General features: G+C 40.2%; 1 protein-coding gene across 1 annotated transcript in view; it reads left to right on the forward strand.

Annotated features, from left to right (window-relative positions):
* The window catches only part of BMPER (BMP binding endothelial regulator), a 217616-nt gene that overhangs the window by 34299 nt on the left and 165698 nt on the right, over positions 1 to 17619 (forward strand). The window contains exons 4-6 of the mRNA XM_032778745.2: positions 6512 to 6594; positions 8330 to 8420; positions 9531 to 9613. Of these exons, the coding sequence (XP_032634636.1) occupies positions 6512 to 6594; positions 8330 to 8420; positions 9531 to 9613 (257 nt within the window). The remainder of the gene's footprint in view (positions 1 to 6511; positions 6595 to 8329; positions 8421 to 9530; positions 9614 to 17619) is intronic.

The following is a 17619-nucleotide window of genomic DNA, read 5'->3' on the forward strand; positions in this document are numbered from 1 at the left end:
TGGGAAATGACTTGTCTATAGAATTCCCATTAGCCTAAAATAAGCACAAATTCCTGCTGGAATCTTGTTGGGCATTGTCAAATTGAGTAATAAAGTCCTATTTTTAATGAACTCCTGAGGACACTGTCTAAGCCTTAGTATGCTAGTCCATCTTTTCCAGCCCATTTTTTCTCTTTGGAGTACTACTGTCATGTGCCGCTAGGGAGCAGGAGGAAAAAAGTTTCATTAAAATTCTTATTGGGTGGGTGGGATGATGAGTGGCTTACTGACTGTCCAGTTTGTCTACACGGTAAATGGAACAGAAATAACTCACTCAGTTGTAGTTCACATCTTTAGTTATATGTTTAGTTATATGTTCTCACACTGATTTGAACAGTGTGAGAACATGCTTCTTTTGGAATAAAAACACTCCATTTTTTAAAAAATGGAAAACTGTAAAAAATTGATCTAAGTTATTTCAAAATAGGGTACTCTATTTCCAAAATAAGTGTGCCAACACACACAAGGTATGTCTGTATCTGGGATTTGCACTAGTGAAGCTCAAGCTACCAGGCTAAAAATAGCTGTGTAGACACTGTGACTCGGAGTGGAGCTCGGGCTTTCAAGCCTCGGGGGCTGAGGTGGCTTGGCTTGAGAGTTCATGCTCCAGCATGAGTGACAATGTCTGTACAGCTATTTTTAGCTCGCTAGCGCTGCCAATACAAGTCTGTGGACCCTGGCTGGGAGGCTCATTCCCAGATGGAGAGTTGTCAGGGTCTGGACTAGCTAGGACCAGATACTGGCCTGCTCCCTGATTAACTTTGCTGCTAGGCAACCAGTGAGCCCAGCTGCACTGGCTTGGAACTGACAGAGTGGCCACAGCTCTGGCTGGCTGCTAGTTTAGCCACCCTGTTTATATAAGCCCGGCCCCCACAGCAAACCAGTGGCTGCTTAACCTTTACCATGCCTGCAGCTGTGCTTGCCCTTGTTGCAGCCCCATCTCCCTTACGGCTCTGGTTGACCTTATGGTTCTAACATTTGGCTGCTGTCTCTCTCTGGTACTGATCCCTGGCTCTGCTTCTGGCTTATGACTCTGGGTTTACATTTCTGGCTCTGGCCAGGAAATAACTAAAACTGTAATAACTGAAATAACTAAGGCTGTAATTTACAGCTCATTTACTTATATTGCCTCCATTTATTGTGTAGATAGTCTAGATTTAGGTCCTTATCAGTTTGCCTTTATCAGGTTACTTTAGCAGCTATTGAGTAGTTTTCACTTAATAGACCACAATGGACCAACTTCAAAAGATTCAGTGGTTTGGTGTGGTTCAGATAAGCAATTGAAAGCTTGTATGCTTATCCAGTACTTATCTGAACAATTTGGACCCAGGTAGTTTATAGGAACAAAACCACAGATAATGGAAAGTTAATATTTTACATTAATAATAAACTAGCATTTCTAGGAGAAGAAATAGGAGGGACTGTAAATTAGGGTCAGAATCTTAACTAGGTAAATCAGCATAGTTCCATTGAAATCAATCTAGTCTGGTCCTGTATGCTGTCCTTTAAATATGTATTAATCTGAAGTAACTAAGTATTTAAATACTTAAACTGAGTATTTAAGTTGAGCTCTGGTGTTCCTAGATTTTTATACATGGTCTCCCCACCCCTCAGATAATAAATGGCTAGCAAAAGTTGACTTAATCCTGGTGAGAATTAGGTTTAATTGATCTTGAAGAGGGATTCCATCATGGTCTGTAATTATGCAGAAGACAGCAATACCTTCACTGATGATATTGCACATATTGCTACTTTCTGAGCTAAATATGGTGTGTGTTCAATCATGTAGTAGGCAGAATTCTACCTGGATGAATAAGCTTATTGAAGCAGAAAGGATTTTACTCAGCTGATTTCAGGAGAGTCTCAAACTTCCATAGTATGATTAAGGGGATTTGGAAGGCCCTGCTTTGTGTTTGCAATGTCAGCTGAAAGATGTGTGTATTGAAGGTAAGGGTCTGGAACACTAGCTGGTATGTAGTCTGTTTTCTTTTAATTTTGAAGAATGTGTTATGGGTGCAGTTTTGGAAAGTACAAAGGACACAACTATAGGCAAAGGGGCATGCCTCTGGTCAAAAGAATATGAAAATTTCACCTGGGCTATTGTAATTACTTTCTCTCCAGCCTCAATGACTTTATCCCATCTTCAATCTTCTTAACAGTCAGCAGCTAAAACAATCCTAACTTCTCAATGCTCTGACCATGTTAACCCCCGTTCATTGGTTCCTTGTTTCTTTCACTTACAAGATTCTGGTCAACTAAAACCTCTGTCTGCATCTCACCTCTCATCACTTTGACACCTGCACTGTGCCCCCCTGTTCTGCAATGTGGAGTAGTCAAATCAAAACAAACTAGGATTAAATCCAAATAAAATTCTTTACAGGTTTGTTTGCTGTTATGTACTGAAATGGCAGTAGTATTTGCCACTTGGTTTCCTAAGTGAGACAGAGACTGACTGAAGGGTGAAATACTAGCCCCAGTGAAATCAAAGGGAGTCTTAATTTAAAACTGCTAAAATTTTACCCATGTTGCCTTTATTAGTTTCCTAATTTGTTTTCAGATTTTGCACAGAAATATTTTTTCTACTATGATATATGTTTAAAATGCTCATCCATAAAGAAAAAGATCAGTCCAGAGTCTCATTAACTGTACATACAACACACACAAAACTGATAGGCAAATAGCTGGAGTTATGTTGCAGCCAGTCCCACATTCTGATATAGAGCTCCATTGTGCAAGGTGCAGAGCACTCTGTCTTTGGTCCTTAATTTGAAGGATGTGAATGGTTCCACTGCAGTGCTTGAAGTCAAGTACATGCTTAAGTGCTTTCCTGAATGGGGACCAGAGTGCTCAGCAATTTGTAGAACTGGGCCCATATTGGACTTCCAGAAGTCAAGAAGGCTGAAATGCTAAATCACTTAAGTACTTTTGAAAATCCCACATTTAGGTGGTAAAATATGGTTTTAGGAGCCTAACTCTAGGCTCCTATTTTGAAAATTTTGGCCTCTGTGTACAAACAGTTCAGAATAACAATGTGAATGTGTTTGTCTCAATTTCTATTGTTAACACTGAAGCAATTTATTCTGAAGTGACAAAGGTTTTATGCCATTAAGACATTTTTAATAAATGGAATTTTAGTCCCTGAGGCTGTAAACACTTATGCACATGCTAGTTTTAAAACAATGGGATTATTCATTTGAGTCCCTTTCATATGAGCAGAGTTTCTTATCTAAGTGATTGAAGCATCAGGGCCTTCAGTTGCAATATTGTGTCTTTTTTGCCTATCACAGTTTTATAGAAGACAAATAAGAGACTGTACCAGTAGTGACATTTTAAAGAGGAGTATTTATAACCTAATTCATTATAAATGTTAATCTAAAAATGCCATATCTTAAACTTTCAAATTAGCTTTACAAAACTCCAACCCTTATTTTTAAATCAGTGATTTAAACAAATAAAAATCAAATTATTTGAACTTGTAGTTAAATCAGTTATTCAAATTATTCTACCTTGCCTGGTATTTCTGAGAATGGGTGATCTCCTCATGAAATGCCAACATGAAATAGATTTATCAGAAAACAGAACAGTTTTCCCACCCAGAGTACTGACAGTCTTGCCCACTGACACTGAATTGACTGTATTCCCTATAAGAATCCCAGTTTTTACCGCTGAAAGTTTTTGAAAAAAAGAACAAATTTCTAAATAACCATTTTTTTGGGATTTGAGGAGGAAGGGTACAGATAATCTATGCCTGTTTATGTAACATTGTAATTTCTTTCATTTTATTATCTCTGTATATTCCTCTTTTGCTGTCCCGCTAAGGCTGTTCCACAGCTCTTTGGGAGTCTTTCTATTGACTTCAGTAGCTTTGGATCAGGCCTTATCCATACAGATCTTCTTGAAAAAAGTTGTGTTTGAAGAGACCTTCCCCAGCCCCCAGCAATCGTGTACATTTCATATAAAAGTCCCTGTCTGAGGCAACTGAGCAGTGAGAATCAATACTGTGATAAGTCCCTGTTTTCATAAACAGACCTGTAATTACTGTATTGCTATAGCTTCCAGCTTGTTCTACACTAGCACTACTGGATAAGTGCTTTAAGGGATTCTCCTAAAAAAGCATATTATCTTTAACAAACAGGAAAAGGCTGTTGGACCCTACAAGCCTGTTCCATTTTTGAGGGACATTGAACACACCCCACCCCCTGCTATTTTGCTATATCCTAACATCCTTTGCTCCTCCAGAAAGACTTCTCAGTTGTATCTTAAATCCCATTTTATGCCATTTACTCCAGCAGTTTCTCCTAGGAACTAATTCCATATGCTCATCAGTTTTTGAGGGAAAACATGCTGTTTGGATTCCCTATGTATGCTTACCTTTCTATTTTTAATTTTTTAAAAAGATTGTGCCTCTGAGTTGTTGAAGAAACAAACTCCACTATCAGATTGGAATCAACAAAATCACAGACCGCTTTATTCAGGACATGCAATTGCAAGGGAAGAACATAGCTGACAGAGCATCTCTGCCTCAGTTTCTCCAAAGTACAAACAAAATGACACAAGCATTTATACCTCTTTGTGATATGCATTAATTAAAAACATTTGCATTTGATTTAGGCTATTTTCTCGCTTTCACTTCTCAAACATCGTTCTCTCAAGGGTAGGTCACACTGACTATTCTGCTGTTTTCCACTTGCTTCTGACGTGAGCCCTGCTTCTACAGGTCTCATGATATTAGGCAAGACTTGACAGAACAATTGCTCTGTCTCTGACACTTAAATGGCTGGACTTAAACCCTCTCTTTCTTTCCCTGCTTCAACAAAGTTGTGTGTGTGATGGTTGTTTTTTTGTGTGATGGTTGTTTTTTTTTGGTTTTGTTTTAATTTTCATCTGAGTAAAGTAATTGCCTGGATTAAAATTACGAAGGGGGCTGATAGTTAAAGACTTCTTCATTTGACTTTAAGCCTCCACATTTACAAGGAAAACAAGTCCATCCTCTCGGCATTCTTCGATGCTTGGATGCTTGAGACCAAGGCTTGAGCTTCATTGCCCTGGATCCACACCTTTTCCATGGTTGGCCTATATTAGTGATTTTTATAGACCAGATCCTCAGCTAGTTTAAACTGCCATAGCTTCATTGATGTTAACGTAACTATGCTGATTTACACCTACTAAGAACATCGCCCTTTAACTGTTACAGCAGGCCACATTACCCACTTTTGTGATACCATGCACAAGGGTATTATCTTTATATGGTTCTGTCATTTAAAGGTGATACTAATGTTTTAACCTGGTTCTCTTTGCATCTCCTTGGGAACGTTGCTAAACTCCTACTCATCATATTGCTACCATCTCTACATGAGCCAATCTGTGCATTGTTACTCGTTGATTTATGAACTAGAAGATAGAACTATCTATAGGTTTTAACTCTTGTAAAATATTGCTTCCAAGATCATATATATGATTTTGAAGAGAGATCTTCAATTACTACAGCCAATTCTTAAAACTGGCATGTTTTTAAGACCACTAGTTTGTTTATCCATTTCCAGACACCAGCTACTCTCAATCACCCTTCCCTGTCCCTTTTCATGAGGTCCTCTTATAACAAAAGGTCCTTGCTACTTCCTTTCAGGGCTGTTGAGAAGGTTCACCATCAATATCAGGGGGAAGGCTTCTATAGCAGATGCCTTCTCATCCTTAAGGAAAAGGGAGTGTGGCAACAAATCCTGGTTCTAAGGGCAGGTCTACTCTCACTGATGCAGCTGTGCTGCTGTACTGCTTAAGTGAAGATATTCCTATGCTGATGGGAGAGAGCTCTCCCATTGGCATAGTTAATTCACCTCCCCGAGATGCGGTAGCTATGTTGATGGGAGAAGCTGTCCCATCAACATAGTTCTGCCTACACAGAGGGGGCAGTTAAGGTTGGTATAATTATGTCACTCTGGGGTATGGATTTTTCACACTCCTGAGTGAGATAGTTATACTGACATAGGCCTGCAGCATAGACCTGGCCTAAGACATCTCAATGCATTCATAAAGAAGTTGAAATTCAGGATGGCTACTCTGGCATCAGTAATCCCCACTCTGGAATCAAGGGACTGGTTCCTATTGTTCAGTCTTCAAGATGCATTCTTCAGCATAGCTATAATCCGATCACATAGGACGTACCTAAGATTCACGGTGGGCCAAGAACATTATCAAAATAGAGTGCTTCCCTTTTGTGTCTCAGCCACTCCAATGGTGTTTACCAAAGTACTTGCAGCATAGCTCTGGAAGAGAGGTACCACAATGTATCCATATGTGGACAACTGACTGGACGTGGGGAGGTCTTGTCAGTAGACCTTGAGCTCTGTCCTCCTTACACGAACCTTTTCTGCAGCTTGAGCTTGAAAAGAAATCTACAGAAATCTACCAGTTTCCTTCCAGAACATCATGTGATCCTAAAATAAGAGACTGTGCTGCTTCTCTCTTTCTCTAGGTTGCACTTTTGAAGGAAACACCTACAACAGCTCCATGAAATGGCAAGCCTCAGCTAATCCATGTATTGCATATCAATGTCAGGTAAGGGCTGGAAGTCGTGAAGTTAACAAATGCAGAATTGTTAGCTTTTTCTTTGCAAAGTCTGAATCTTTTGTATTAAATCCAAACAATACATTTAAAATCTTCTTTAGTTTCTTAAGCCAAGAAAAACAAGAGATCATGTTCAGAGTTAAGGCTGCTGCTTTGTCCTTAACTCATCCAGTTGTGACCAGCTATAGTGCAACGTTCAGAACAACAGGCTTATTTATCTTAAATACTGTGATTCTAATCTAAAACATACCCAGATGAACTAAGGATGGAGTGCTAGCGTGAACACGAGAATTATTTTGCTTTTCTCAGCAATCATTAGACTTTTAACAAAATATGAGTGTGCACCTGTTTGTGAGACACAGCAACCTGGAATACTAATTAAAATAAACCAACAAACAACCCATTTCTTTCCCCTGAGCTACTGATTTGTAGACCTAGTGGGCTGCATTTCTTATAGCCTTCCTGAGTTGCACCCATAAAATCCACAAGAGTATTCGTCTGCAGACACATACATTGCATTTGTGTGAACAAGCCAGGTAACTGACAAATTGATGTTTCTGCAGTCTCTAGGTTTGTGCATACAAATGGATCTGATCACGATCTTTCGGGGGTGAAAATACAAAGTTCTGCTAAAAACCCTTTACTAAGAACTGCATTTTCTTGTGACTCAACACTGATGGGGCAGTACTACATTTAGAAATAAGGTAGATGACCAAGTTTGAATACTCTGCACAAATATTTTGAAGGTGACTGGAAATATTCAAAGGGAACTTTATGAGTACCTTTTGGCAGCAGGTAGTCAGATACTTTTTTTTGCTAAGGCCTGCTACTGCATCAATGATTTTCATGGGCATCTAAAACCGGTTGTGTCCACAAAACCTCTTTACAGAGAAAAAGTAAAAAGAAAGCATGCCCAGTTTTTAAATGTACATATGTTGAGAATGTTATGGGCTGCAGTTAAACAAGAAGAACAATAGCATATAACCATACACTTTCTTTATAATAAGATGTTCAAAGCTTACATTTGGATGGTCCGATCAGTATTGGACATGTGAAATGAGAACCTATTTGTCTAAGTGCCAGTCTGAATGTCCAAAATGCAGAATTGGGTAATCCTATTTACCCTATGTGCTCACATTTTGAAAATTAGGCTTCCTTTGTATACAAATTTAAAGGTGTGTTCACAAAAAACAGACTTTGCATCCAGATTCTCTTGCCCAGATTCATTCAGCAGGATTTTGGTTTCTTCAGCAAGAAGTGCAGGAAATGATAATTTACTAGTACCTATCAGGTGGTGCATCTTAGATAAGAGGCTCCCATCTACAGAATGAGATGCTTTTATCTCCTTTCTAAGCCCTTTTCCTCTGAGGGGAGAGTGTAGGGAATGCTTTGTGTCTGTTCTGTTTACATCAAAGCTACATGGCAGATTATTTCCAAGTTTCCTATGGGTGGGGACCCCTGATAAAGAAGAATTCCTTTTCCTAAAAAGGTGCTTAGTTTCTTACCTGATGCATTATAGGACAAATCTCATGTCTGTAGTCAGGGAGATTCAAGTGCTCTTTTGAGTGTGGATTAATCTGAATCTTGATAGTGAGCTGCAGATACAGAAAGAAAGGGAGATTTAAAAACTTTTTACTATACAGCATATATCTTGTCACTAATTGTGCATCCAGTTTTTTTGTTTTTCTCCTTATTATTGTGTTTAGTTTGGTTTGTTACCTTTCAGGAAGGAGTGGTAACAGAATCTGAGATGCAGTGTGTTGTTCACTGCAAAAACCCTTCTGAGCTGCCGGGAATGTGTTGCCCCACCTGTCCAGGTAAGATTTCTTAGGGACTCTACTCTTCCATCTGTGCACAATATTTTTAGTTATTAGGATTTGGTAAGTATTCACTATAATGGAGGGATTAGGAAGGAAGTTACTGAAATGTGGACCAATAAAATAGAATGTATTGAATGGCATAAGGAATAGAGTGAGTTTTTTGTTTTTTTTAACACCCTTATTGGGACACACTTTTTAATGCTGTGGAGTAGGGGAGGGAGATAGTATAGGAAAGAGTTTAAACAGTCTGGAACTCAGCTTGTCTAGTTCTTCATGTGTGAGGTATTGGCCAGAGGTTTTGGCAGCTGTGCAGGGTCTGGCTGGGGTTCATGTTTTAGGGATGAATGTATAGAAGGTGAATGGAAAGGGGCCAGGAGTCACATGTCACAGCATTGATAGGAAGGGGGTTGTTTTGGGAGTGGAAACATGGGGATTATGTTGAGTGTGCAGGGGATTATTTAGGCCTAATGTATGATATGACTAGGCAATAAACGAAAGAGATAGTTTGGAGAGTTGTTTTGTGGGTCGTTTTGTCAAATTAGTTTGTACAGAACTATATAACTAGGAGAACATTGCTGCTCTAGTGGTATAATTGGCTTGGTATGTTTAATTTTTCATAGAATAATAGAATTTCAGGGTTGGAAAGGGCCTCAGGAGGTCATCTAGTCCAACCCCCTGCTCAAAGCAGGACCAATTTCCAACTAAGTCATCCCAGCCAGGGCTTTGTCAAACCTGACCTTAAAAACCGTTTTTTATTATATCTATCCAAATTTAATGTGGACAAGCACTGTGTTAAAAAAGTGAAATCTTCTGTAAACAGAAGTTGATTGTGCCAGGACTCCCATTTTTAATGTGGCACAAACTATCTGCCATAAAAGAAATTATCTGTAAATCCACGAAAGCTCTTCCTCCTCCATTCTGGCACCAAACTAACTTTTTAGGGCTCCCAAGGCTTACACAGGTTACTGCACTGCAATGACATTTTATTGTTGGATGCATATCACTGAAAGAATGAAGTGATTCCTTTTCCCATAATTCTACAGTATGATCATGTAACAAACAAAGTGTCCCGATCTAAGTCACACTTACCCAAAGTCTGCGTTTCAGGTTGTATATTTGAAGGCAGACATTACCATGAAGGGAAGGAATTTCAGCCTGAAGGAAACAAATGCACCAAGTGTTCTTGTATTGTAAGTATTTCTCTCTGATATTATAACTACCAGTAAAGTCTTCAAAAGGCATATTATTATTGTCATAACTTGCAAAATATATATAGGGGAAGTGACACTAATACACACTCTTCTCTCCCCTGATTGTTGGAGTTCAAGCTTTATTTGAAAATTTCACAACACAATTGCTTTCTATAGCATTACTTCCATTCCCAAGTTGACATACGCTTCTTGGCTATGTGTAATTGAGAAGGTAGAGCAATGTATTTGGGAACTGGAGATTTGATGGTCCAAATGGTAGGCTGGTTCTGAGTGACAGTCTTTTGTTTCTTGCTGAGATTGGGTTACAGAGAGATAAGACAACAGGAGACAGGATTTTCATATGACATCTATTGGCCAACATCTGTTCTATGTGTCCTACTGATTTTCCATAGAGTTTCATATCAGAATCGTATGGCAAGGGGCATAAACTTATCCTGTGGGTTATGTCGCGTAATGAAAAGTGGATGGCTAATAAAGTCCTCACCACTATAATTAAAATATGGGCATGGCACCTGTCTTTGCTTGTCTCTTGTAGATCTGACTAGATGATTCAGTTGGCTTTGTGTTGGGACAGCTCTCACCAGTGAACTAACTGGTTCAGCATAAACCTTCAAAAGGCAAGAAATAATGTATGGTTGTGCTTTTAGCATCCTAGGAATTGTCCCGTTACAGAGAAAGTCATCTGAGTGTGTCCATCTATAGTGTGAAGCCCCAGAATAGCGTTACCTTCAAACTTATCAAATTGTAAGGACTGTCCTACTATCCCACTGGACCCATGTCCAACCTCTCTTCTTCGGGGTACCCCAGAGGGATTTTAGCTTGACACTTATGAAAGGGCATATTCTTGTCCTTCTCTTAAAATTGTGTATATGGAGATTAGCAATTGCATCCTTGTCATGATGAGATTGTATTCCTCTTAAAAAGGTTTGGGAACACATTGATAAATTAAAGAATAAGTCACCAGGATCAATTGGTATTCACCCAAAAGTTCTGAAGGAACTCCAGTATGAAATTGCAGAACTACTAAGCATGGTATGTAACCGGTTACTTAAATCAGCCTCTGAATCAGATGGCTGATGGCTAGCTAATGTAACACCAATTTTAAAAAAAGGTAATTACAGTCCAGTAAACTTAATGTCAGTACCAAGCAAAATTGGTTGAGACTATATTGAAGAACAGAGTTATCAGGCACTTAGATGAACATAATATAATGGGGAAGAGTCAACACTGCTTTTGGAAGGGAAATCATGCTTCACAAATCTATATTAGAATTCTTTGAGGATGTCATCAAACATGTGGACAAGAGCAATCCAGTGGATATAATGTACTTGGACTTTCAGAAAGCCTTTGACAAGGTCCCTTACCAAAGGCCCTTACACAAAGTAATCAGTCATGGGATAAGAAAGAAGGTCTTCTCATGGATCAGTAACTGGTTAAAAGACAGGAAACAAAGGGTAGGTATAAATGGTCAATTTTCATAATGGAGAGGGTAAATAGCTGAGTCACCCAGATCAGCAGCCAGATCTGGAACCAATACTGTTCACCGTAGTCATAAATGATCTAGAAAATGTGGTTAAGAGTGAGGTGGCAAAGTTTGCAGATAATACAAAACTACTCAAGATAGTTAAGTCCCAGGCAGACTACGAAGAGCTGCAAAAGGATTTCTCATGACCGGGCAGCAAAATGGCAGATGACAGTCTATGCTGATAAATGCAAAGTAATGCACATTGAGAAACATAATCCCAACTATATATACAAAATGATGGCGTCTCAATTAGATTGCCACTCAAGAAAGAGACCTTGGAGTCATTGTGGCTGTGTCTGGTTGGGTCACAGAAACCCCCTTGGGACTGCCTCCTTATGTGCTGGGATTACCTCTAAGCCTGTTTTCCCTGGCAGCTTGGGACTTCAGTACCCTGCCTTGTTGAGCCAGACACACTAGCCTGCTGCAAACACAGACCCCCAAAAGCCACATCCCCAAAAAGCTGCAGGCTTAACTGAAAACAGCTTAAGAAGTGCTCCTGTCTCTAGCACCCAGATACCCAGTTCCCTATGGGGTCCAAATCCCAAATAAATCCAGTTTACTCTGTATAAAGCTTACACAAGGTAAACTCATAAATTGTTTGCCCTCTATAACACTGATAGACAGAGATGCACAACTGTTTACTCCCCCATGAATTAATTACTTGCTCTGGGTCAATTAATAAGCAAAAAGTGATTTTTAGTAAATGTAAAAAGTAGGATTTAAGTGGTTCCAAGTAATAACAGACAGAATGAGGGAAGTTACCAAGCAAAGTAACATAAAACAAGCAAGTCTAAGTCTATTACAGTAGGAAACTCAATGCAGGTAAATCTCACCCTCAGATGTTCCAATAAGCTTCTTTGACAAACTAGACTTCTTCCCAGTCTGGGTTCAGGAATCACTCACATCCCCGTAGTTACTGTCCTTTGTTCCAGTTTCTTTCAGGCATCTCTTTGGGGTGGAGAGGCTATCTTTTGAGCCAGCTGAAGACAAAATGGAGGGACTTCCAGGGCCCTATATAGTCTTTCTCTTGTGAGTGGAAACCCCTTAACCAGAATTTGCAGTCACCTGGGCAAGTCACATGTCTATGAATGATTCAGCTTTTTGCAGGCCGACACCATTGTTTACATGTTAGTTTGAATGGTCGCAGGAAAACTCATATGTGGATTGGCATCTCCCAAAGTCCATTGTTGGTTAAGTACTCCCAATTACTTGAATAACACCATCATACTATGTTGACCAAATCTGTCTTATATGCTTCCTACAGCAAGCACTTTAAATATAATCATAGAGCCAACACTCATAACTCCAGATATAAAATGGTACATGCATACAAATAGGATGAATATATTCAGTAGATCATAACCTTTGCAAAGATATGTTACATGGCATATCTAGCGTAAAACATATTCCAGTTATGTCAATTTACATTCATAAGCATATTTCTATAAAGCATTATGGGATGCAATGTCACAGTGGATAATACTCAGAAAACATCTGCTCAATGTGCAGCAGCAGTCAAAAAAAGCTATTTGAATGTTAGTGTTAGGAACCATTAGGAAAGGGATAGATAATAAGACAGTAAATATCATAATGCCATTATATAAATCCAAGCTACATACAGACCTGGAATTCTGTATGCAGTTCTGGTTGCACCATCTCAAAAAAAGGATATATTAGAACTGGAAAAAGTACAGAGGAGGACAGCAAAATTGATTAGGCGTATGGAAAAGTTTCTCTATCTTAGAAAAGAAACTACCAAGTGGGCATATGATAGATGTCTATAAAATCATGAATAGTGTGGAGAAAGTGTTGTTTACCCCTTCACATAACACAAGAACTAGGGGTCACCCCTTGAAATTAATAGGCAGCAGGTTTAAAACAAACATAAAGAAGTACTTTTTCATACAACACACAGTCAACCTGTGGAGCTCATTGCCATGGGATGTTTTGAAGGCCAAAGGTATAATTTGGTTCAAAAAAGAACTAGATAAATTCATGGAGGATAGGTCCATCAATGGCTATTAGCCAAGATGGTCAGGGATGCAAGCCTCGTGCTCTGGGTGTCCTTAAACCTTTGACGGCTGGAAGCTGGGACTGGAGATTGGGGATGGATCACTCAGTGGTTTGCCTTGTCCTGTTCATTCCCTCTGAAGCATTCGGCATTGGTCACTGGCAGGAAGACAGGATACTGGGCTAGATGGACCATTGGTCCGACCCAGTATGGCTATTCATATGCTCTTGCATTGAGATCAGAACTTAATACCACTTGAGAGAGAAGACCTACTTCATTAAGCTGCATTCTAAGATCAGTGAAGTGCAAGACTTGATTATTTGCTAACATCACAATAGATAGGCAAAATATCAGTAATAATTATGTGATGGGTGCTTTAAGTTTCAATAGAGACATCCAGTTTCTTATAAGTACCATTTACAGATATCCTGTTTTAAAAAGTAAAGGAAAAAGGAACAAAATGGGGTTTTAGAAACCTCTTTTTTTAATGTTACTACAAAGAAATAAAAACATTTCAGGGGAAAAGTCATTTTTTGAACTGTGGAAGTGTTGCTCAGTATTAACTCTACTTTAAATCATCATTTTTCCTGTAATAAGTTAGCATGTTCATAGTTTTTATTTCAAGTTTTTATCCTTAAAATGCACTGGAAATAGCATCTCACAGGCCCTATGCGGACTAAGTGTCTCCTGTGATGTGCTGAGCAGCCTCAACTTCAAGTGGAGTCCATGGACTCTTCTCTCATTGAAAACAGTTTTATGACATCTTTTTACATTGGTGTAACTTCACTGACTTCAGTGGGATTGCTCCTGATTTCCACTATCCCAAGTGAGAGCAGAATTAGGTTTAATGGTGGTCGAGGCTGCTCAGTGCCTGGCAGGAAGTGCTTTCTACCTTACAAGCTCTTACCCATAATGGGCTAAATTCATCATTGGTATAAGTAGGTGCAGTCCCACAGAAGGCAATGGTGTCATGCTTGCTGCTGTCAGCAGCATATTTGTCCTTTAGTGGATACCACCCTGACTTCACCAAACAGGAGTCATGTTGTTCTGTATAAATGAGTTGTCAATATGCAATATTTCCTATATCAACTCTTCTCCATTTCAAAAAACCAAAATGAATGAAGCATAACTGAGTGAGGTAAGATGGGATATTTGTCATGGGGAGGAAAGGGGAAGGAACCTACTGGATCAGATCTGAGGTCCTTCTAGGCTAGTGTCCTGTCTCTGACAGTGGCCTGCACCAGATACTTCAGAGGAAGGTACAAGAACCCTGCAGCACGTAGAAGTAGGACAATCTGTCCCCCATCTAGGTCTCATCAGTTTCTACTAATTAGAGGTTGATTTAAACCTTGAAGCATGAGTTTTAATATCAATTCCAAAAAAAGGCTGATATATTTCATTATAACAGCTGCAGATATTTATGATATCCATACAAAAGTCCAGTCCCTTTTGAATCTTGCACACAGTAACAAGGCAGTGTTCCTTTTCTAACTTGTGCTCATTGTTATCTCTCTTGCTCCCAACTCTTCCCCCAACTGCTTCTTGCCTATTTTGTTTTCTTCAGAATTTGGGGCCATATTACCTTCTATGTAATTTAAATTGGAGGCAAACAATGGACCAGCTTAAGAACTCTGATAGCAGTTTACTGCCTGTTCTGTGTCCTTTTCCTTTAAAGAAGGGGTTTGTAGAGAATCTCTTATCTGAGTGGTCAGCGGATGTCTTATTTAAGATACCTATCTAGTCATGTGATAGTATGGGAACAGCCTTGTGAGTGATGTGCTGTAACATGTGAAGACTTTATTAGATGAAAGGTATTTCCTCACCCCTAATTAGATTTCTACTGTGAAGTGAGATTGGAACTATTCCACATGGCTTTTGGGGAAGAGGAGATGAATTGAAAAAAAGTTACTGCAAGGATATTGTTTGAGGTGTTGACAAAGGACTTGCGGATTTAAACGCCTTGTGACAGTCACATTTCAGTGTTAGACAAAACGATGGACTAAGAAATTTACCTTTTTAATGACCTATGGTAGGGGGTCCAGGATATAGCTCCATCATAGCTGGTAGGATAAATGGCCAGGGGATTAAAGTTAACTATTAAAGTTGGAAGAACAACAAAAATGAGTATTGTCTTATCTGAATGATGGTCTGCATTCAGTAAATTCTTAAAAAGAAGCTATACTGATATTACTTACAAAAATCTGCCTTTAAAATGTTAAGGTAGCAAATTTAAGCTACCTCCAAAGTCAGGAAAAATCAGAATTCCTGCACATCTTCACCCAATGAAGTGATGCAATTCTGTACTGTTTGCAACACAAGTTTGCCTGTTGAATATGGCTGAGCCCAAAAAGCAGAAGAGAGGGTAAATTCGACTTGTTTGTTTGTTTCTTTATGTGAATTTAGTGCCTCAGAATAGTGCCAGATTGAGTGCCCTGGAGACTGAAGTATCCTTTTTCACCTGTAGACCATATACAGACTAGGCAGTGGCTGTGCAATCTTCCTCACACTGCTATGCCCATGTTTCTTAATTCTGAACTAGACAGAGCCTGTTTCTATGGGTGTATAGGTAGTTCAGTCTCCAAGGATATTCAATCCTTATCCTCTTTGCTGAGCTCACTAATAAGGCTCCCCACTTAGCCCCATTTGTGTTGCTAGCTATTCTCTACTTGAAACTAGACCGAAACCTCCAGATAGGTTCCATCATACGTTGGTGTATGTGGAAGTGAGATACCTGATGGCCTGGTAGGGATATGGAGGAGCAGCGGGGTGGAGTAGGGGGGTGAAAGGGAAAAGCAGGGAGACGGGGAGCTTGTAAAGGGCCAATGGGTGGGCAGCAGAGGTGACATGTAACCGGCTGGTGCCTGCCCACATTTACCAGCCACTACAGCGAGCAGCATGCAGACAGTGCCAGTTGGAAATGGGATGGGGAGGCAGGGTCCTGCTGGCGGAGAGCTGGCATGCAGTGGGGGATGCACTGACCAACAGAGGGAGTGCCTGGCCCCACCAGGGCCAGCTCCAGGCACTTTCCAAGGAAGCAGGTGTTTGGGGCGGCCAATAGAAAGGGGCGGCACGTCCAGGTCTTCGGCGGCAATTTGGCAGCGGGTCTCTCAGTCCCTCTCTTCTTCTTTGAGCTGCTGCCGAAGTGCCGCCGAGCTGCTTCCCCCCCCCCTTTGCCAATCAGGGTGGCAAAAAAACTGGAGCCAGCCCTGAGCCCCATGCACTACAGTTTTGCCCCACCCCCAGCCTTGCATCTCCCACCCCCATCGTCAGCCACTGGACACCCGCCCCCACTCACTGCTGGCAGGGGGGTGGCTGGTGAGCAGGGATCTGTCCAGCAGCAGGACCCACCAGTGCTGATTTGGAGGGGATGGGGGAGACAGAAAATATGGGATAATTTGCCCATTTTTAAGAAAAAGTAGGGACACTAGTAGAAGGGCTTAAATATAGGACCCTCCCTTTAAGAACAGGATGTCTGGTCACCCTAATTCTTGAACTTCATGGCCTAATATGATGATCACAGGACAAGACAACAACAACTACCATCCAATTCATTTCACATGGGTCACTAAACAACTGCTAGCTAATAACTTTTGGGTCGTTGTTGAGTCAGGCTGTATTCATAGTGGTGACATGGAGATGAAAGACTCTATATTCTATTATCACTTCACTGAGCTATTTAGTCCTTAGGGTGACTCCAAGTTTTTTGCTGAAAATGAAAATGTGTCACCACTCTATTGCCTGTCAGGAGTGAGCTGGCTGGAAGTGACTCACTCTCTTTGGGGAAAGATGGCCAGGATAATGTGGATCTTTTCCCACATAGACTGAAACCCAGCTGTTGTACTGTAATTCTTCTGTCTAGCATTAGTCTACATTTCTCGATTTAAGCCAGTGGAGTGTTTAGGAGAAGACCTGGATATTTTCCCCCTCAGTAAGCACCTACTTAAGTGAAGGACTGGTGACTGTAATCTGTTATTTCTCAGGTACTATTTCTACAAGACTGAGAGAGTGAGTTCCTGCTCACATAGTGGGGGGAAAAAAAGTTGGCTTACATGTTTTCTTTCTTACAGCCTATATTAAAATAGTCAGACTCTAATTATCTTAAATGTCTCTTCTTTTGAAGTAGCACTTTTTTTTTTAAAGCGGGGGTGAGGGAAGTCTTGGCAAGAAAGTGACTGTGTGAGAAACTTCTCCATGGTTACAATTATCTTTAAATGGTAGTTTTCCAAACTCATAACTAGGTCCTTTTGATTGCACAAGCACTCATATACCAGTGTTACCCAGACTCTAGGCTTTGTGAGCTCTGGCATGTGAGGTATGTGGAGGTATGAGGTACCACCATGCTGAGAGAAACCAGAGCTATTGAGTAGCTACAGATGAGGACCAGTTTTACATGAAATGTCCAGCTGAGGGAGAGGGAGAGAGGTAATAGCTTACCCCATAAGTAAAACA

The sequence above is a fragment of the Chelonoidis abingdonii genome, chromosome 2, assembly GCF_003597395.2.
Source record: "Chelonoidis abingdonii isolate Lonesome George chromosome 2, CheloAbing_2.0, whole genome shotgun sequence".
Classification (NCBI taxonomy): domain Eukaryota; kingdom Metazoa; phylum Chordata; order Testudines; family Testudinidae; genus Chelonoidis; species Chelonoidis abingdonii.